Source organism: Pinus tabuliformis, chromosome 5_1, assembly GCF_031772625.1.
Source record: "Pinus tabuliformis cultivar Carrire ecotype Pingquan chromosome 5_1, CPIR1, whole genome shotgun sequence".
In the NCBI taxonomy this organism is placed as follows: domain Eukaryota; kingdom Viridiplantae; phylum Streptophyta; class Pinopsida; order Pinales; family Pinaceae; genus Pinus; species Pinus tabuliformis.
Window position 1 is genome coordinate 313,356,107 of NC_142305.1, and position 23,034 is coordinate 313,379,140.

Sequence of the window (23,034 nt, forward strand, 5' to 3'; positions counted from 1 at the left end):
GTATATCAAAGAGTCTGTTATTTACCACAGTTATATACCCAAGATAAAAGAATCACCTTATAGCCAGTGTGTTTCTGAACAGGTGAGGCTTTTCACATTTTTGTAGCCCTATTGTATCATGTGATAATATGACAAAAACAAAAAAGAATGCCACAGAAAAATAACTTAATGATAATACACAAAACAGAACTACTTGATCAGAACTGTGTCTGCCATTAATTGAATAAATATAGAATCCTAATAAAGACCTCAACTGGAAGTAACAGGAAGTTCGGAGACCTCAGGATATGTCAACCGCACTGCGAAATATGGGGGTATTCCAATCTCATTTACTGCTATGTAAGGATCAGGAGAAATGACAGAACGACATGCATAGTTAACTCTCTTTCCCATCATATTTTGTCGAAATAAGCCTTCTTTTTTTTCCAGTAATTGGCGTACTCCTGTGTTTTCTTTGCCTCTCATGGCTGTAAACACATAGAAACAAAATAATTATCAGTTATGCATTTTGTCAGAGAGGACTAAGACCTTTAGCTAACATCAAAATAGATAGTGCCTGACACAGAGAATACAGAGAATAAGAAACTGCACTTTTTTACAATACACTCTCTCCTTTTGTATCAATCTCCATCCAGTAAGTTCTTAATTCACAATCATTATGAAAGGACATATAGAATTGAACAATGCTTCTATCTGTCTCTCTTATAAGCACAAAAATTGTCCTATAAAGAATTTTGCGAGCCTAAAATAACCATATTCCCCATAATATGATGAGAAACACAATCAAAAGAAGCTCATTGTGGCAATTCTAAATCATTGTTAGTAACCAGACCAGCACATTACCCTTGTACATATTGAAATTATAATACAAAATCTATGGTGTGCACTGTGAATGTCAAAAGGCACAAATAATACCATAAGAGCTATGTTACCAGATCCGTGGCGCCTAATGGCTGGATCTGCGGATCCCCGGATCGGAAACGGATTCGGATCCGGATCCGCAGAGATCCACCTATCTTTCTTTTCGTGGGTAAAAAATCATCAACAGGGAGCACAAAATTCCAAAACGAGAAATTCAATGCAAGTCAATGGAATGGTAACAAATAGATTAATGAATCCGTTAGCGGAAATAAACTAGGGAGTTGCTGGGCGACATAAAATTTATTATTTTTATGTTGAACATATTATAAATTTTAATACAAGACGCTATAAACTTTAATGCAAGTTCGTGGCGACATACAAGACGCTATAACGCTATAAACTTTAATGCAAGTTCGTATTTCTATGTTGACCATGTTATAAATTTTAATAGTATTAAAGACATTATAAATTTTATTATAAACTTTAATACACGTGACTGACGTGAACTCATATTTATTAAACTTTAATAGTATTAAAGACATTATAAACTTTAATACATGTGACATGAACTCTTATTTATTTAGAAGATATTCTAAAGTTCAGAAAGTAAGTTTATATTTTAATCAATTTTAAAGTTCCTTTTCAAGTTTAAAAGTAACTTTTCTAAAATAACTATAAGTTTAATAATTTGCTTAATATAAATAATTATAACTTAGTGTTTATGACGCATTAATTATATTATGATTAATTTAATAATTATTTTTAAAGTATTAAATTGGAGTTATATATTTAAAAAATCACATATGCTATTTTATTTTTATATAAATTTAATTAATGTTTAATTAATATTTATAAATGATACATTAAGAATTATTTATATAATAATTATTTATTGTATGTAAAAATTATATATTAAAAAATTAGTATATGTTTTTATTTTTAATATTTGTATAAATTTAGTTTTTATTTTTATATTTATATAAATTTTAATTTTAAAAATTATAAAATATTTTATATTTGCTTGTACTTGCCGTTTCTTTGCCGTTTCCGGATCCTAGGTTTTCAAAAAATTTGCGGATCCGTATCTGAATCCGGATCCGGATCCGAATCCGAATCCGAATCCTGGTAACTTAGCATAAGAGGCCAGCAAACGAGAAAGCCAACTTGTAGAGGAAAAAAGAAAGAATTCCCCAATACATGAATCATTACATATCTTACCCCTCTCGTCGTGATGTCCTCAACGAATTGAGGACCAATGGACTTAGTAGCCTATTTGTCCCGTAGGCTATAGTCCTTCAAAAAAGGGGATAAAACCCAAAACACCCATTGTTGGGCAAGTTTTGGGTAAGTTGGGCGGAAAAAACCAAATCTGGGGCTTTGATTAAGGCACACTCAACCAATTAAGAAAGTGAAGCCCCTTAAGGAAGCCTATAAATAAAGAGAGATTGGATGCATTTGGAAGAATCAAGTGTGGATCATTTCATCTGTTTTTGAGCTTTGGCTCTGAGGGTTTTCAGGCCCCCTTTCTCTTGTCAATTTCGGTGGTGAAATATTCCACCCTAGTTGACATTCTCTTTGTTCTTTCTGTTCCGGCACAATGACTCTTCAAGGGAAAACAGATTTGTCTGGGCTTGGTTTCTCTGTTAAAAAGGGCTTTTGGGAACCCTCTCTTTACTTCTGCGCATTACACAGGTGCCTCCTTTTTGGGCAGTGAGTCATTCTGGGAGTAGATTCTGTGAGAGCGAGTCCTCCTAAACATCTTCCTGTGGCAGCAAAGGGTTTCCTGTGGCAGTGTGTCATCTCAGTCACCCTTTTGTGGCAGCGATTTCATATGATCACTATCTCCTGAGGCAGCGAGTTCAACTGGAACTCCCTCTGTGACAGCAAGTCATTTCCTGGGGTAGCAAGCCCATCTTGGCTTCATTCTGTGGCAGTGGAACCATCTTCTGAGATAGCTAATGCACTGGGTTATTAGCAAGTTCATATGATCACTATCTCCTAAGGCAGCGAGTTCAATTGGAACTCGTTCTGTGACAGCGAGTCATTTCCTGGAGTAGCAAGCCCATCTTGGCTTCATTCTGTGGCAGCGGATCCATCTTCTGAGATAGCAAATGCACTGAGGTATTAGAGAGTTCATCTGGACAGAGAAGAATTCTGGGCTTATTTCATGTGACAGCAAGTCCTTATGGACTTCAATTCTGGGACAGCAGGTTCCCAGCAGTTGTGGACGTAATACAGGTCAGTGAGTTAGGCTGCAGTGGCAATTGGACTAGAACTGGAAGTGCCAAGCAATGTACTCCTAAGTTGACATGCTGGACTGAAGTGATTACAAACTCTTCCTGTAGCACATTTCCCACCAACCAGGAAAGGAACAGCTAGCGTTTTATTGCATTAATTTTGTAGGATCTATCAAGTGTGTTCTATTGTTTGTTTCCTAAAGAATTGGTTAGAGGAATTTGTAATAATTGGATACTGGGGTTGGTATCAGAAGCTGTAAGACTCGTGAATTTTTGTTTGGTATCATATTGTTGAGTTTGGAAACATACTGCCTTTGGCAAATAAGTTATCACCTAAGAAACCGGATTCATCCTTCCCCCTCCCCCTCGTGTCCTGAATCCCACGAATTGGACACGATTCTCGAGGAAATGTGTCCGATTCTTGTGTCTAGCGTGTCTTGGAGCGTGTCCAATGTGTCCTGCAGCGTGTCCAACATGTCCTAGAGTGTGTCTTGGAGTACACCCATCTATCATTGTTGAAGTTTGCAGATACACGGTTTGCCTCTTCATTCATCATGTTGAAGAGGTTAAGGGAGGTCAAGACTGCTTTTGGGGCCATGGTTATTTCAAAGTTTTGGTCCTTTTGGAGAAAGATAGATCAAGCAACCTCAAAAAGAGTGAAGGACACAGTGTTAGATGATTCCTGGTGTGAGAGGGTAGATCTCACTATTAAGATCATGGACCCTATCATTACTTTGCTACGATTTGCAGATACAGACCAACCCATCCTAGGAGAGCTTTATGAGGCATCGGATTCCATGATTGAGACCATGAGGACCATTATTTTACAGATTGAGTGCCCCAAGGATGAGACATCATTAGAGATCTTCTTCACCACCATACAGGATATTCTTGTCAACATATGGGACAAGAATTGCACACCTTTGCATTGTTTAGCTCACTCATTGAACCCAAAGTACTACAACCATGAGTGGTTGAATGGTGGGCCTTCCCATAGATTCCCTCCTCACATGAATAGTGAAATTTCACAGGGGAGGAAGGATGCATTGAGGCAGAATTTTTAAGATAGAGCATCCCTTGATGAAGTGGAGGATGCCTTTGCAGAGTTTTCCACTGGCACTGGGCGATTTGCAGGCTATGATGTGATTAAAGATAGGGGGGCTAAGAAGCCCTATTCTTGGTGTGAAACTCATGGGGCAACAAGCCCTCCTCTTTAGTAGTTAGCCATGAGGCTCCTCTCTCAGGTGACCTCATCCTCTTGTTGCGAGAGGAATTGGAGCACATATGGGAATTTGTATAGTGTCAAGAAGAACAAGCTTGAGCAGTCCAGGGCAAAAACAATAGTGTATGTGCACACCAACCTTCGTCTTATTTATAGGCAGAGGGATGAGTGGTTGAAAGGAAAGACAAAGATGTGGGATGTCTTTCCTAATAATATGGGTTTGGACAGCAGTGTTGAGTTGGCATTGGCCAACTTGGATCTTGATTACCCAGTGCTAGAGTCCGTCATTTTTGATGATGGTGATACTGTTTAGGGGCCATCCTCCACACCAGCAAATGTAGAGATGACATTGGATACAAAGGAGGAGGATGCAGCAGAGGAGAGCAGTGGTGACCATCACAGTGATGTTGATTTTGATGATGATGATTGATGACTCATGAGTAATGAGCTACCTACTACCTTGAGGCGTGTAGTTGTTTTGTATTTGTTATTTCTATTTTCCATTGGCATTGCTACTACCTATGTAACACATTTTGATTTTGATTACTTAATGAGAAAACTGCAGTTTCTTGTCTTTCTCCTATTGGACCATTGATGAATCTGTCACAATTGTATTTGTGTGCATAATGTTACTTTGTAAAACTTACAAATTTTAAATTTACGATGTATAATCTAGATCTTTGTCTGAATTTGTGTCATGAATGAGAATTTGTGTAAGAAATATCTATTTAGTATAAATTTAGTATTAATAAATATATATATATATAACGTGTCCCAATGTGTCCTATTCTGGGGGGTCAATGTACCTGTGTCAAACACTCGAATTTTTGTGTCGTGCGCGTCTCATGTCCCCATGTCAGGTGACCTAGGTTATCACTGTCTGCTATCATTGGAAAATCAGAAATTGTGTTTTAAGCAGAATTGTAATTAAACATTTTTGACACTTGCATCAACAAACACGAGCCAAGAAATTAGGGAAAAAAAAATCTTGGCCCATTACACTCGTCTAACATTGCTTTTATAGTCACTTCATTAGCTAAATTCATCAATAGGAAAGTCTACAAGTGTTTAAAGAATTTCAGAACCCTCGTACAAGATTCTTTTAAATCTATCCACCTTACAAAATCAACAAAAGGTTCTCTTACAATTGTTATTTAATTGTGTCCATGTGTATACATCCTCACCAACGTAACAGACACCCAATATTCCACATTCACACACTTATGTATATATAAGTTATTAAACTATGTTTGATGCATCACAACTACAATAATTTAACTTCCTTGATCATTATGGTCAAAATTACTTTGACAAGGATCAAGCCAACTAACTAAATTTATCTATAAACTAGAGGTCATTTGTCTCACAATGATCCGATCATGACGCTGCGTATTTTCTCTTGAAGCTCTCTTGTAATCTTTTCTACAATAATAACAACGCAAAGTCTCTGGGGTTTACATTGACGGTGATATTCCTCTCATGCATCTAATGGTAATATTGTTTTATTTTTTAAATGTTCTGTTGAATATTATTTTTATAAGTTGTTGGTTAATAGCCTTTGTGGAATGATCTATTGCAAAAGTACCTTGCATAGGCTATTGGGTTTAAAATAGCATTTTAATTTAATAGAATTAGCAAGTATCTCCAATTCTTGAAAAATTACATTGTTATTTTACGTTTCTATTAATCTGACAGTTTAATCTAACGTGTGCATAAATCATTTGGATTTAAAAAATCGGGCATTTGGGGAAGTCCTCGGTTGGACCAACTGACTCTCAAGGCATAAGATCTGAAGAGCCTTCCTGATCTAAATTCTTAGACTTAACTTACAATTTTTTCTTTTGCAAGATCTTTGGGGCTAGTTCCTCATTTTTTTTAATTTAATCATCTTTTATAATTTGTGCTCAATAGATAGATTTGGCTAGGAAGAGTTTATATCTATAGATTTGGGAGCAGAGTTGGACTCATACTGCTCAGATCTAATAGATTTGTAGTTTATTTGTATAAATCTAAAGTTTTGTAATATTATTTTAAATTTATGACAAGTGGGTTTTGGGTCTTAGTTTAACTTTTGTATAGATGTGGGATCTAGGGTTTCATATTCATTTTGTGCAGGCATAGATCTGGAGTTTGCCAAGGAGACTTTTGGGGTTTTGAGATAGATCTAGGCCCTAGAGGGCAAGATCTTGTCTCAAATAAGATCATTCATTAAAGCTTCAGATCTGGGGTTTTTCATAAAAAATAATTGAGATTGATTAAAGGCAAAAAATATCAATTTAAAATTTAAACTTTTGGGCAAAAATTTTTAAGCTTAAAATTCAACTTTTCTAAGGGCCTGAGACATCCCCTAGGCCCTCTCAGCTCCTTGCCTTGGCCTGTTGTTGCCTCCTCCCAACTCCTATCCTCTCCCCTCAGCCTTTATCCCTTACCCTTTCCTCCTTTCCCATGCACGTTGTCTCTCTACCCCTGTGGCAGCCCTTTCATTGTTGTACCAGCCTATTTTAGGCTTAGTACAGCACCCTCAAGGCCTAAATCAAGTGAACGCTACCACTATCTGTGATAAAGGATTTATGAAATTTTTCTGAGTTAGAGGAGCTTTAATATTCAAATCTGAACTGTGGGTGAGAGGCATTCCCTGAGTGGGTACATCAACAAAATTTGCAATGAATTTCATTCAAGGTGTGAGTTTTTAGATTTGTCATCACTGAAATAATTTGCGTAGATTGCTTCAAGGCCTAGGGCCTTTAGGCTCTTCTTCTAAACCTCTGCACTTTCTCTATCTCATTGAAACAAAATATTAACTTCTAAACAGTGACACTGATTAACATAGCTGGGTTAAAATTACAAATTTGATTCACTCTCTTAAGTTTTCTAAAGTCTGATCATTAGCACTGAATTACATTTTAAATACAACTAAGAAGATAGTACATTTCTGTTAAATTTGGACAACTAGGTCCAAACTCCATGTTCTGATGCTCAGATTAAGAGGCTAATATTTTTGTTGGATTCCTCTTTCTGAGAGGTGTAAAATCCATATAAAAATAGTCTTAATCCGATGAGCAGAACTTATATTTTGAATTTATTATTCTTAATAAATTATATGTGCAAAGGTCAGCGAGTTTTGTAATGTAGGCTCACATGCCCAACAGATGTGTCACACACCCTCATTGATGGATATATATATACAGGAAAAGTTGGAGAGAATTTGAACACAACACAACTCACATCTTCCTCTCTCATCCTAAAAAGTACGAGCTACCTGGAGGACGAATTTCAGCCACACGTGGGAAGGACGAAGAGGATTTTTCTGCTGCTAGGGTTTCTGCTGCTAGGGTTTCGCAGAAGTTTGACCAGCGTTGACTTTGGTCAACGCTTGGTCCAAACAAGCTGAAAACTTGTGGGAGGTTCGATTTTTGAAGGCCATACTACCTGGCACAAAAATCAAGGTCAAAGGGTTGACCGTTTTGCTGCTGCGTTGACTTTTCGCTTACTTCCCCTGCGTTGACTTTTCAGGACAGCGTTGACTTTTGTAGAACTGACTTGGGTTGACTCATCTACTGGTTGGAGGGTTGTTGTGACACATGCTGGGCTGGCTGACCAAAGGAGACTTTGCTGGTTGAAGCATCCTGTTGACCGCCGAAACAATCACATACAATTTTCTTGTTTCTGATTTGTCTTCTGTAAGATCTGCTTATATGTTCTATCTGCATTTTGCTTATCTACTTGTATGATTGCTGTGAGAAAAGTGAAATTGCTCTTAGCATAGAACATCTACAAAACTTTACATGGTATCAGAGCTGAGGTGAAGACAAACTCTATCTATAGCAATCATCATCGAAGGAAATGGATTCCTCTAAGCTTGAATTCAGGGATAATGTCAAGCTGACTGGAAGTGATGACTTCCATGCCTGGAAGATGTTATTAGATCTCAAATTAGAAGATCATGATCTCCTAGATCATGTGACAGGGAAGATTCAAGAACCTCCATCAAATGCCTCTGCTGCTGTTAAACACATTCTTGAGTAGTCTCCTCCTCTCCACGTCTGGGATTTTGGTGAAGGTGAGAGATACCCTCGCTGCTGTACGTTGCCCCAGCTGTAGATACCTAGCCACAGGTGATACCCTAGATGCAGTGATGCCCTAGCCGCAGTAAGCAACAGGCTTATGAAGAAATATAAACGCAGTCAATGGGTCAATAAAACGTAGTCAACGAGACCTGTTCACGCAACAGGACTTTGCATTCCTCTCTGCCATTCTACGTGAACTTGGGATACATATATACGCTATACAGGTATGGCCATTCTACGTGAAGTTTGGATACATATACATGATATATATATATATATATATATATATATATATACGCCATACAAGTGTGACAATTATAGCCGCAGTTGAGGAATAATGAATCCGCAAGAAATAAAGGAGTCGCAGTAGGGTTTGACTGCACTTTGTTTCGGTTTTAGATACAGTTATGATCTCGGCTGTATGGAGCAGTAATGACTTCGATGAGGACACAACAGTGAGGCAAGTTCTGGGCTAAATACATTCTCAAATTGCAGGTGCAAATCTCGGATAGATGGACCAGAGAAGATCTCAGATGAGGATGCAGTTTTGGCATGAAGTCTGGGCTAATCATATTCACGGCCTAATAGAGATCACAGTGATCCTGAAGATACTGTCTCAGTCTCGGCATATAATCTCGTTGAAGAGAATTTCAATGATGACTGTGTCTACTACAATCTAAGCAGTGACAATCAAATCAAGAGCTACAGTCTCGGTATACTCAAACGGAGCAGTGACGGATCAACTCTCTCGGATCAACGAAGGTCATCTTGAATATTATCTCTATTTCATATATATTACTGTCTCAGCATAACCAGATTAATGAAGTATGTTTAGGTGATGACATTGATTCTCGGCATCCCTGAAAAAGGAGATATATCATATCAATAGTCTCCATTGTATTCGGATCTAGTGATCTCGACATGAATATGATCTCAGAAGCAGTCACAATGACAAGGGTCACAAGAAGTAGTAACATGATTATTACAGTTTAAGTATAATGAAAGAAGCAGTACAGTGAAGTGTTGTCGTGGTCTTTATGGTGCAGAGATCCTAAGGGCAACCATTCTCAACAATAATATCATCCCTAACTTTGATGAGCTTCTGTCTAGATGTATGCAAGAAGAAACAAGGATGAAGGAATTTGATAATGAAAGAAATGCTGCCTATGTTGCTCATTCCCGAAAGAAGAACTCTGGTGGTTCCAAGGACAAAGGAAGGACTAAGACTCAAAAGAAGAAGGGTAAATGTTTCACCTGCCATAGGACTGGACACTATGCTAGAGAATGCCCCTTCCAGAAGAATTCTCCCGATAGTGACGACAACAACAACAACCGAAGGAATGGGAATCAAAGAAATGACAAATCCAAAGGAAAGAGGAAGGCTCACTTTGAAGGAAACCATCCACCTTCTAAAAGGACCAGAAATACCAGGTATGAGGAGTCTAATGTTGTTGATAAAAGAAATGAGTATATTCTAATATCTGCTCTCTCAGCTGCATCTCCGCCCGACACTATGGATGTCTGGCTAATCGATAGTGGTGCCTCAAGACACATCACCGGATTCAAGGAAGCACTTTCTGACATGGTTGAAAGGGATACTAATCTAGAAATTATCCTTGGGGATAATGCCACTTATCCTGTGAAAGGGACCGGGACTGTGACCCTCCACTTGTCTCAAGGACAAGTCCTCCATCTACAAGATGTACTCTATGTACCCAAATTGAAGAAGAACCTTGTGTCTGTATCTGCCATGGAAGACAAAGGATTCAATGTAACTTTCTCTGATGGAAAGGTACTCATGTGGAAGAAGAGCTTCAAGGAAGCTATCTCAATTGGTTTTAGAGTTGGTACACTCTACCAGGTTGGAGGGAGTCCGTTGGGAGCTATGACTTGTGATACTATCCGTCAAACCGAACTATGGCACCGAAGATTTGGACACCTTCATTACAAGGCTCTTCCCGAAGCAAGGAAGGTGGTGACAGGGATGCCTGATTTTGGAAATAATCATAAAGGTGTATGTAAGGGCTGTGCTGAAGGAAAACATACAAGGGGACCTTTCCCCTCAAGTGTCACAAAGACATCTGAGATATTGCAACTGGTCCATTCTGATCTTTCCGGTATGTTGCCTGTAACATCCCTGGGGGGGATGTTCTTACTATATGACATTTACTGATGACTTCTCTCGCAAAACCTGGATATACTTCTTGAAGAAGAAGGATGAGGCTTTCATGTGGTTCCGTACCTTCAAAGCCTTGGTGGAAAATATGACCGGAAAGAAGATCAAGATTTTGAGGACTGACAATGACACTGAATATGAGTCAAATGAGTTCAAAGACTTTTGCAGAGAAGCTGGCATTAAGAGGGAGACTACCTCTGCATATACTCCTGAGCAGAATGGTGTTGCTGAACGCAAGAATAGGACTATTGTGGAAGCTGCCCGTGCCATGCTATGTGACCAGGGTCTTCCAAAGTTTCTGTGGGGAGAAGCTGCAAATACTGCTGTGTACATTCAAAACCGATGCCCTCATTCCGCTTTGGACTCCAAAACTCCCAAAGAGGTTTTCTCTGGTAAGAAACCTGATGTCTCACATTTTAGAATTTTTGGATGTCCTGTCTATTTTCATGTGCCGAAAGAAAAGAGAAGTAAGCTGGATGCTACTGGGAAGAAAGGAATGTTTGTGGGCTACAGTGAGACTTCTAAGGCATATAGAGTCTATGTACCTGGTCAAAGGGAAGTAGAGATAAGCCATGATGTCACTTTTGACGAAGATGCTTCCCTGAAGAAAGTAGTAGATCTTCCTAGATCTGAAGGAAAGCCTCTCATTCTAGTGCTGTATGTGGACGACCTCTTCCTGACAGGTGATGACCCTCTCATTCATCAATGTAAGAGGGAGCTTGCTGCTGAGTTCGAGATGAAAGACCTAGGACTGATGCACTATTTCCTAGGCCTGGAGGTCTGGCAGAGACCTGGAGAGATTTTCCTTTCTCAAGGAAAGTATATTGTGAAGCTTCTGGAAAGATTTGGGATGGTGGACTGTAAATCCGTGTCGACACCAATGGAACTCAACTTTAAGAAGTTGAGTGGCAGCGCTGCAGGGCCTATCTTGGCCAATCCTACTGAGTATCGTCAACTCATAGGAGCTTTGATGTTCTTAGTGAACACCCGTCCGGACATATGTTTTGCAGTGAATACTTTGAGTCAACAGATGGTTGAGCCTCATCATTTTCACTAGGTTGGTGCCAAGAATCTTTTGAGATATCTTCGGGGCACGATAAACCATGGGCTGAGATACACTGCCGGGAGTGTGATACTCCGGGGATATACTGATGCCGATTGGGCTGGCAGTGTGGTGGATCGTAAGAGCACATCTGGATGCTGTTTCAATCTTGGTTCTGCTTCGATCTCATGGATGAGCAGGAAGCAGAAGTCGGTGGCTTTGAGCACCGCGGAGGCCGAATACATTGTTGCTAGTATGGCCTGTTGTGAAGCAGTTTGGTTGAGGAAGCTCTTTAGTGAGCTGTTCCAACATGTGCTAGATACCACTGTAATACTCTGTGATAATCAGAGTGGGATTCGTATGACTGAGAATCCTGTGTTCCACGACCGATCCAAGCATATTGATATCAGGTACCACTTTATCCGGGATATGGTACAGCGAGGCGCCGTAAGGCTCGATCATATAGGAACTGATGAGCAGGTCACGGATATTTTCACTAAGCCCCTGGGGAAGGTCAAGTTCCTAACCTTCCGTGAGAGTCTTGGTGTCGTGGAAAGACCCTATGATGTGGGTCCTGTTGGACGATGAGCTCTGGGAGCTCTGGGGGGCTTTGGGGATAGCTTCTCGGAGCTATAAGCACTCATAATGCTTCTGCCCCACCCTTGTGATTATTGAGCTGGTTCGCCACTCATTTAATCTGTGCCCCGTATGCATCCTACCCATTGAGTTCAGGGCTCATGGGAAGTACCTCTCATTTGGCCAATGAGGTGTGGAAAAGCTAGAGACTATTAGCAAAGACTGATGGACACATCAGAGATTGCCGTACTCTCTATCTAGGATGGCATGGTCCAACCACTTGATCTGGGATCAAGATTTGTGAGGTCTGGGACCTCTGGACTGATTATGTCAGTCGGGGAATGATGTCTTTGTGACTGACCCACTTCTGTTCTGAAATAAAGAAGCCAGCAAAGCAAGTTTCGGCGGGATGACTCACGATGTTAATTGCACTAATAGATGGAGTTCTCCCTAGTTGAGAGGGAGTGTTAAATTTGGACAACTAGGTCCAAACTCCATGTTCTGATGCTCAGATTAAGAGGCTAATATTTTTGTTGGATTCCTCTTTCTGAGAGGTGTAAAATCCATATAAAAATAGTCTTAATCCGATGCGCAGAACTTATATTTTGAATTTATTATTCTTAATAAATTATATGTGCAAAGGTCAGCCAGTTTTGTAATGTAGGCTCACATGCCCAACAGATGTGTCACACACCCTCATTGATGGATATATATATACAGGAAAAGTTGGAGAGAATTTGAACACAACACAACTCACATCTTCCTCTCTCATCCTAAAAAGTACGAGCTACCTGGAGGACGAATTTCAGCCACACGTGGGAAGGACGAAGAGGATATTTCTGCTGCTAGGGTTTCTGCTGCTAGGGTTTCGCAGAAGTTTGACTAGCGTTGACCAAAGTCAACGCTTGGTCCAAACAAGCTGAAAACTTGTGGGAGGTTCGATTTTTGAAGGCCATACTACCTGGCACAAAAATCAAGGTCAAAGGGTTGACCGTTTTGCTGCTGCGTTGACTTTTAGCTTACTGCCCCTGCGTTGACTTTTCAGGACAGCGTTGACTTTTGTAGAACTGACTTGGGTTGACTCATCTACTGGTTGGAGGGTTGTTGTGACACATGCTGGGCTGGCTGACCAAAGGAGACTTTGCTGGTTGAAGCATCCTGTTGACCGCCGAAACAATCACATACATTTTTCTTGTTTCTGATTTGTCTTCTGTAAGATCTGCTTATATGTTCTATCTGCATTTTGCTTATCTACTTGTATGATTGCTGTGAGAAAAGTGAAATTGCTCATAGCATAGAACATCTACAAAACTTTACAATTTCAGAATTCGTCTTTGTTCATTGATTGGGCATTAATTTCACTTGTAACTTATTGATATCATAAATACATCTCTGAAGTCAAACCACTGAAAGTAATTTTAAATCTACGGTTGTCCTCACTGTTTGCATCATTGATAAGGCTGAAAGTAATTTCAGGCGTTGACATTTGAAAAATTTTAATGTTTGTTGTGTCTTTTAATTTCATGGCTAAACTTGCATACACACAAGCTTACACTCTAAAGTACATATGTTTCACATGCATGGTCAAGGAAGATAAGTAAGTTTTTTTTTATATCTAATATTTTCTGATTGACTTGCTTTTTCATTAAAAAAATCTAAGGATAATTGTGTCAAGGTTTATCCTCTTTGAGATAAGTAGCACTAAAGGTAATCTACTCCATTTGTGTAGCATTTAGTAATCTGAAGATAGTTGATTAGCTTATGATCTAATTGCTATTGGGAATATTTAGATAGTTTACTTTGAAATTTCAAGCGATTGCTCTGGGCATTTTTACATTGAAGTTTGGATAAGTGTTGAATTGCAAATTTGTGGCAAATTTTACATCTTGCGAAAATTTCATTTTAGTCATCTTGTTAACATGAGCATTTATTTTTGTGATTCAAATAGAATCTTTGTTTAAGTACTTAACGCATAACTCAGAACAAATCGTAATCTAAGTGCTTCTAATTTTTAATATCTCGTTTCACTAATCATTCTCTAAATTCACCTTACATCTGCATTCTAAGTTAGTTTTGCATTTAATAATCGACCTCCAAGCATAAGCTTGGTTGAAAGAGAGATAGGAACACCTTTGTGTCTTCTCTTGAGAAGTCTAACTTTTTAATATCTAAAACGGTGACCTTGCAATCGTCAGAGCCACAGCCTCTGCAACATCGGAGGCACCGTGTACAGCTTTCAAGGAGAGGGATCGTTAATCACACCCTCATGTGCTTCACCTTGACTTCTCTCTACCATTTTCTATAAAGTTTAGGCTCGATATAGACAAAGATCAAAGGACATACTTAGAATAGGCATTTAAGTAAAATCAACCAAGATTCTTACATTTCACATAAGTCTTAGGAATTGCATTTCATGTAGGATAATTACTCATCAATGCAGTGGTTGTCCATCTTGTATTTGGTCTTAAAATTTGCAAAGCAAGAGTATGACTCCATAAGGCACTGGTTTCAAATATTATAAATATAATCAAATCCTTAATATCTTGTTAAATCTAAACAAGTACTTGGTTACTCAACTACTTCTCCCAGATTAGTTGGCTCCCAACTAGTCCCTCTTCATCTCATTTCCATAGGGTCTACCCCCCATAGTCTATGACTCTATTGTTGGAAGACAGCTTAAACAAAGAGGTTGGGGATCAGAGTGACAGCCCCTAACCTAAGTCGTTGTCATAGTGCCTATACATTTTGACCGACAACAGTGTTCACATAACTTACTTGGCCATGTCCAACCCATATATCTGTAAGTTAGCTTTCATATTAAAATGTAGTCATTCTTTTATTTCCATCTCATCAATCATGTCGATATACAGAAATGAAATAAAATTAGATATTTTCATCCATAACATAATTCATGATTTAGATTTCATAGCAAGGTTAATCAAATAATAAATTTCATATTGGTATCCATATTCTAGCAATGTTAATTAAATAACATATTTCATATTGGTATTCACATACCAACAAAGTTTAGAAAATAACATATACCATGTACCAGCAAAATAAAAAATCATTTTTTTACTTGTGATAATCCCAAATAATAGTCTTAAGTACCCAACTCAAAATAAAGTAAATATATACAAAATAAGGTTTTAAGTTCCTCGAAATCAACACAAGTTGGGGTATTTCTGACATATGATCTGTGTATCTTCCGAGGTAGCCAATCCAAGGCTATACTTGTCCCACTAGACTTTAACTTGGTCTACCAAGCGATTCCTCAACTGTCGAATCCTACGTTCCAGTATACGTAATGGTTCGACCAAAATGGTTCCCTTGCTTGATACCTACAATTCTTTCCATTGAAGGTTATGAGATTTGCCGGCTATGTAATGTCTTAATACAGATACATGCCCTCATCTAATACCTGCAATTCCTTCCATTGAAGGTTATTCCTCCTAAAAGGTCACAGGTTCAAAACCAGAGGAGGTTAGAGTATATATGTCTTCATAGAATTTAGCAGTCAAATCGTTGCATGGAGGTGGGTCCCTTGTCCCAGAAACAAGGTGGTATCATACACCAATTTGGTGTATTCCTTGGTTGTGACATTAAAATTGGAAAATAATAATAATGTCTTAATATAGATACATACATTATGAACTTTATGCAAGTGGGTTGGCAATGCAAGAAGATAGGCAATAGGTCCAACTTTTTTCAAAACTTTGAATGGCCCAATAAATCAAGGTGATAACTTTGTTCCTTTTCCAAATTAGATGATGCTTTTGTTGGGTTTGATGCGGATGAAAACTTGATCTCCTACTTCATAATTCCTATATGTCATGTGGGCATCAGCATAACTCTTTTGTCTAGTTTGTGCCTCTTTCAATCATTGCTTAATTTGTTTTACATGTTCCTCCATCTCTTGAATTAATTTTGGCCCTGCTATCACCTGATCTTCTAACCTATCCCAACTTAACAGTGTTCTACAAGGTTTGTTATACAATGCTTCAAATGGAGGCATCCCGATTAAACTGTGGTAACTGTTACTGTATGAAAATTCAACTAAGGGCAAGTATTTTTCCCAGTGTGTTTGTTGGTCCATAACGTACATCCTCAGCATATCTTCTAGTACTTGGTTCACCCTTTCTGTTTGTCCATTAATTTGAGGAAGATAAGTTGTACTTAAATTTAGTTGAGTTCCTAAGTCTGATTGCATACAATTCCATAATCTTGAAGTGAATTGTGAGTCTCTATCTGATATGATCTTCTTAGGTACAACATGAAATCTGATAATTTCATTTATAAATACCCAAGCTACGTCAGCAACTTTGTAAGTATCTCTTACGGGAATAAAATGGGTATTTCTCCTTAATTTATCCAACACAACTAGAATGGCATTATTCCTTTATGGAGTAAGAGATAGCCTTACGACAAAATCCATAGGAATTATCTCCCATTTGGTCACAGGTATGTCGTGAGGTTGCAGGAGACCTGTTGAATGACAATGGTTAGCCTTTACTTGCTGATATTTAAGACATTTTGCAACGAATTGGACAATATCGTGTTTCATGTTTGTCCAAGAGAAGAGTTTCTTTGTATCAGCATACATTTTCTTTACACCATGAAGTGCACAATACAATGCTCTGAGCGCTTCCTTAAGGATGGTGTTTCTCAAATCCCCACTTTTAGGCATGTACATCCTTCCATGGAATCGCAAAATTCCATCATATTCTAGTTCATATTTATTAGTGCCCTACTTTTTGTGAGTTGTTTCATAACAATATCCCTCAAACTTAGGTTCCTTTGGGTTTTTACTATTAAGCCTAGATCTCACTTTTAAATACCACATGTCTCTTAAGAGATGTTCTAGTACTTGCTTCCTCAAGTCTATGTTGATAGGTATAAGGGACAATATTCGTGGTCTTCTACTTAAAGCATCTACCATTACGTTTTCTTTTCCTTTAATATATGAAATTCCAAAGTTATACTCACTTAAGAATTCACTCCATCGTCTTTGTCTAGCATTCAAGCCCTTTGGGTAAACAAATATTGTAGACTTTGATGGTCGCTTTTGAGCATAAAGCTCCTCCCTACTAGATAGTGTCTCCATATCTTTAAAGCTAGTACCACAACGGCTAAGTCTAAATCGTGCGTGGCGTAGAGTTCTTCATGAGGCTTTAATTTTCTTGAGGCATACGTTATTACTCCTCTGTCTTGCATTAATACTACACCTAATCATTGCTTGGATGCATCATTACATACAATAAAATCTTTGTCCATATCAAGGACTCACAGGATTGGTGTCCTAGTCAACAATTTTCTTAGTTCAAAGAATGCTCTATGACATTCTTCGATCCACTCCTACTTAACTCCTTTATGCTAGAGGGTTGTGATAGGCTTTACAAATTTTGAGAACCCATCTACAAATCTTCGATAGTATCCATCTAAACCCTTCAAACTTCACACTTCATGTGCATTCTTTGGTATTGGCCATTCCATAATTGCTTTTACTTTTTCAAGGTCTACTGAGATCCCTTCACCAAATATAATATGACCTAGGTAATGAATCTTCTTCTAAAAGAAGGAAAACTTGAATAAATTTCCATATAACTAATGTTCTCTGAGGCAAGATAATACTATCTGCAGAAGTTCTTCATACTCCTCATTTTTGGAGTAGATGAGAATATCATCTAAGAAGACTTGTACAAATTGGTCAAGATATTTGCAGAAAACATTATTCATAAGGTTCATGAATACTACTGGTGCATTGGTCAACCCAAATGGTACCACAGTGAACTCATAATGCCCGAAGCGTGTTCGGAATGCAGTGTTAGAGATATCGCTTTCCTTAATTCTTAGTTGATGATAACTTGATCGTAGATCGATTTTTGAAAAGACAGAGGCTCCTTTCATTTGCTCAAAGAGGTCATCAATTCGAGGCATTGGATACCTATTCTTTACTGTAGCTCGATTTAAACCTCGATATTCTATGCATAATTCCAAGGAACCATCTTTTTTCTTGACAAAAATTACAGGTGCAACCCAAGATGAAATACTCGGTCAAATGTGTCCTATATCCAATAGTTCCTTCAACTGAATTTGTAATTCTTGAAGTTCTAGAGCTGTCATTCTATAAGGTGTTATAGAGATTTGTTTTATACCAAGTTTCAATTCTATTGTGAGATCTAGCTCTCTATCAAGAGGTAATCCTTGTAGTTCCTTTGGAAAAACATCCAGGAATTCGGATTACACCGGATATTGTTTTAAGGAGGTCCTTTCTCCTTGCTTACTTCTTGACTACATATATCTGACAACCTTTTCTTAAGCAACGCTTCATTTGCATTGTTGAGATGAAGCGCAAAGATACTTTCTTCTTAATACCATGGATTTGGATCGTCTCCCTTTCATCAATTATGCAGAGAATTCTTTTCCCGTAACAGTATACCCAAGCTTGATGAACTTCTAACCAATCCATCCCTATGACAAGGTCACAAGTCCCTAGGGTTGTGACATAAACTTTAAACTTAGTCGAACAAATCCCTAGATCAACTTTGCATTCCTCAACAATTAAATCTACATATTGAAGTTCTCCTGAAGCCATTTCCACCTGTCTGAAATCATTTTGCTTACAGGTTACCAACCCACATGTATTTAATGCATATGATGAAATAAAACTATCAGTCGCATCAGTATCAAATAAGATTTTGAGTTTTATGGAGTTAATAGTCCCTGAGGATTCCACTAGTGGACTGATGTTCTGCCTGGTTATTGTTGACTACTACATAGATTCTATGATCACCTTAGGTATTTGATGATGGTTCTTTTCCTGCTCTATGCATTACATTTGACGATGTTAATAGACAATCACGCTGAAAATGTGGTCCTCCACATCCCCAACAATTAACCTGAGATGATGCCCTCGAGTCAGATTGTGAGTTTCTAAAAAAGGAGCCTCATCCTCTTGTGCTACTTCCTCTTATGCTTCTTCCTCTATTAGTAGTTCCTCAAGATTTCCACCAACTTTTGTTTGACGATTCAACAACTATGGTATTAACTGTCATGGGAGCTCTTGCTCCTATTCTTGGGGCAAATCTATTACCATAAGTAGGTGGTCTCAAGTTACTTCCCCTGAAGAAGTTTCAGGGAGCCTTGCCTGGATATCCTGGCTATGGGTTTCCTATCGGTCTGACATCCCTTTTTATCCCCAGATGTAACTCTGCATAATGGGCGCATTCAACTATGTCGACTACTTATGATGACTTCCACATTCTAACCACGGCCCTAATTCGACGATTTAATCCATATAAGAAGCACTCAGCGTGACGTTCGTCAGTATCTAGATAAGGAACATATTTCACAAGCTCCATAAACTTTATCTCATATTCCTCCACAGTTTTGTTACCTTGGACTAGCATATGAAAGGCCCCGACTTGCTTCACTTGAAAGTAAGGTGGCAAGTATTTTGAGCGGAATCTTTCCTCGAACAATTCCCAGGGGACATTGTCTAATATGAGGTGTAATTGCTTTTCTAGGTTTCCCCACCAAATCGAAGCACTTTCCCTTAACTAAAGTATGGAAATCTTCGTCTTGGAGGTAGAAGAATACTCTCTTAGAGCAAAACATCTATTCATTCCTTCGAGCCATGCTTCAACACATTCTCCGGCTCGTCCTCCTGAAAATTCTCGGAGTTTAATATTTTGCAATTCCCTAGAAACATATTCCTTCGATTGTCTATAATCAAAACCTCCTTCGATTGTCTATAATCAAAACCTTTAGACTCTTCTTTGGTATTAGTTATTGGCAGCCCTTTTAATGTTTCTAAGATGGCTTCCAATGAGCGCATTATAATGGTTAGATCAGGTGCTGAAGTAGTTGGTGTTCATAATGGTATCGCTGGTGGAAATGGCGATAACGACGGTGGTGGGGATAGCGATGGCGATGCTACCCGATGGCATTGTCGTCATTGATATGTCTTTACCATCGCAACTTTTCCTGGATACATAATAAGATTATGAAAATCTGATGTACAATTTAGATATAATATATATAATTTCGTAAATTCAAGCTCACATACGGGTATAGTTTTTTTCTGCTATTATTGCCTGTAGGCAAGTCTTACTGATACTAATGCCAAGGAGGGTGGTATCGTTACCTCCTTGTCCTAATGCATGGTGTTCTATCTTGATGCATAATAATACTTTTCAAAATGCATGGGTTTTCCAAGACTTCAGGAGTCTTGGAGTCCAATGCTTGATGAGGGCATCGGTTTTGAATAAACACGACGGTATTTGCAGCTTCAACCCACAGGAACTTCAAAAGGCCTTGATCATGAAGCATGGCACGAGCTACTTCAACAATAGAGCGATACTTCCTTTCAGCCACACCATTCTACTCATGAGTGTATGTTGTTGTAGTCTCCCTCTTAATGCCAGCTTCTCTGCAATAATCTTGGAATTCATTGGATACGTACTCGGTCGTCCTCAATATCTTGATTTTCTTCTCGGATTGGTTTTCGATCAAGGCTTTGAAGTGTCGGAACTAGGTGAACACTTCATCTTTCTTCTTCAAGAAGTAGATCCAGGTCTTTCCATCGATGAATGCCAACCTGAATCCTTTGTCCTCCATGTATGAAATGGACATGAGGTTCTTCTTGAGATCAGGTACATATAGTACTTCTTGCAAATGAATAGTGTTACCTTGATTTAATTGAAGAGTAACATTCCCTACTCCCTTCACAGGATAGGTGGCATTGTCTCCAAGGATGATCTCCAAGTTTGTCTCCTTTTCTATCAAATTAGAGAGGGCTTCCTTGTATCCAGTGAAGTGCCTTGAGGCACCACTATCAATCATCCAATTTCCCAAAGTGTCCAGAGGAGAGGCAGTGGAGAGGACCGATATAAGATAGTAGTTAGTACTCTTTTTTGCTTATTGTTAACAACATTTGATTTTTCATTCCTGGAGTTCCTTGATTTCTTGGAGGGTCAACCATTTCCTTGATGTCCCGCATTCCTTTTTCCTTTGCCATTGAACATGCCATTCCCTTGATCGTTGTTGTTGAAGTTGCCCCTGGAATGATTGTGATCATCATCATGCGATGTGTCCCTTCTATTTGGACACTCCCTTGCATTGTGGCCAAACTTATTGCAAACAAAGCACCTACCCTTCCTTCCTCCCTTAGATCTAGGCTTTCCATGGAAATGGCCTTTAGACCCTGCATTATTTCTCCTTTTGGCATGAGCAGAGAATGCAGTGGGGTTGCTTTTATTAGAAGGCATTTCTTGCTCCACCATTCTTGTTTCTTCTTGAATGCATCTCAACATCAATTCTTCAAACCCTGGAATTCGACCATTGTTGAGGACAGTGGTTCTAAATACATACCACTCAAGTGGGAGTCCTCCAAGGGTGGTGAGAGTAAGTTCCCTGTCAGGAATGACTTCTCCAATCGAGAGTAGATCATTCTTGATCTTTGTAACCCTCAAGAAATAGGATTGAATATCCTTGTCCTTTCCCTTCTTAATATCCTTCAACTTATTCTTGAGAAATAGAATTTGATTAGCAATACTAACCTTGAACATGTCAACCAACCTATCGTAGATCTCCTTGGAGATCTTCAATTCGGAGATGTAGCCCACCAGATGCTTGTCAATGGAATCCTTGATAATCTTCTTTACTTTGAATTCAACCCTATGTACTTGGTCTTCGCAGCAGCCGATGCATTTGAAGGAGGTTCGGGGATTTTACCCTACACATAATCCATCACTTCTTTTTTTCCAAGGTCAAATCAAGAGACATCTTCCATCCATGATAGTCAGATCTATCATGGAGCTTGTCTTCAACCACGAAGTAGGATGAGGAACCCATTGAACCTTTTGTCGTTGTCCAACTTCTTTGGTGCAATGTTTTAAAACTCTGACTCGGCCAAGGGTCGACTCCAACTTCGACTCCGACTCGGTATCGACTCGACCGGCTCAATTTCAGTGACTCGGTCGTTGTAAAAAATACATTAAATATTTATTTTTTATAAAAACACATAATTTTAAAGATTTTCATTCATGTTTCCAAACACAGCATTAGAACATAGATAGAAGACAACATATGATCAAAGTAGGCTCATGAATATATCCATTACATCAAAATGGCACCCAGTGCATTGTCCAATACATACACGATGATGATATAGAGATCAAAACAAAAACATATAACCAAGGAGGCTAGATATGGCCTCTACAACAAAAGTCTATGACCAGTACTACTGACTACTGCTAGAGTTGCCAACATCATCTGGCTCAGTGTTACTTGGGAGCGGAAGCGAAAGCAAGAAGCAAGAGCGAAAACAGGAGTGGGAGCAACATTTTCAAAAGTTCCCGGTTTGTGAGCAAATCCCGGAGGAGATCGACAACCAATGTCACTAACATCAAGGTACATAGATGGATTGGTGCTCTTGATTAAATACGAGTTCCATACCCTAATACATGACAAAATTCAATGGAAACATTGCAATCCCCCAATCCTGAAATCCTGAAAGACTGATAAGTCTGCTGGATTTTGAATGAAATCTAAAATTCTACTTTCTCCATATGAAATCTAATGAGGTTGGAACCACTCTCAAACATCCTGAGTCATTTCATGGTAATGTTAAAAATTTAAGTAAAAGGATGAAAATGAAGATTAAGGAGAATGTCACTTTTACTTTAAGAATTTAACATTACTATGAATAGCATATCAATACTAGGGATCAGATTCAGACAGGGAAACCATGAGTCAGACAAGGAAGCCCAGGGAGTCCCCAAAAATGAAATTTCAAAAAAAAATGTCGTTGAAGTGACTTGATCGGCCGCTGTTACCAAGCCGGCCGAGTC

General features: G+C 38.7%; 1 protein-coding gene across 1 annotated transcript in view; it reads right to left on the minus strand.

Annotated features, from left to right (window-relative positions):
- The window catches only part of NRPA1 (nuclear RNA polymerase A1), a 471,665-nt gene that overhangs the window by 316,451 nt on the left and 132,180 nt on the right, over positions 1–23,034 (minus strand). The window contains exon 8 of the mRNA XM_089432122.1: positions 280–467. Within this exon, the coding sequence (XP_089288248.1) occupies positions 280–467 (188 nt within the window). The remainder of the gene's footprint in view (positions 1–279; positions 468–23,034) is intronic.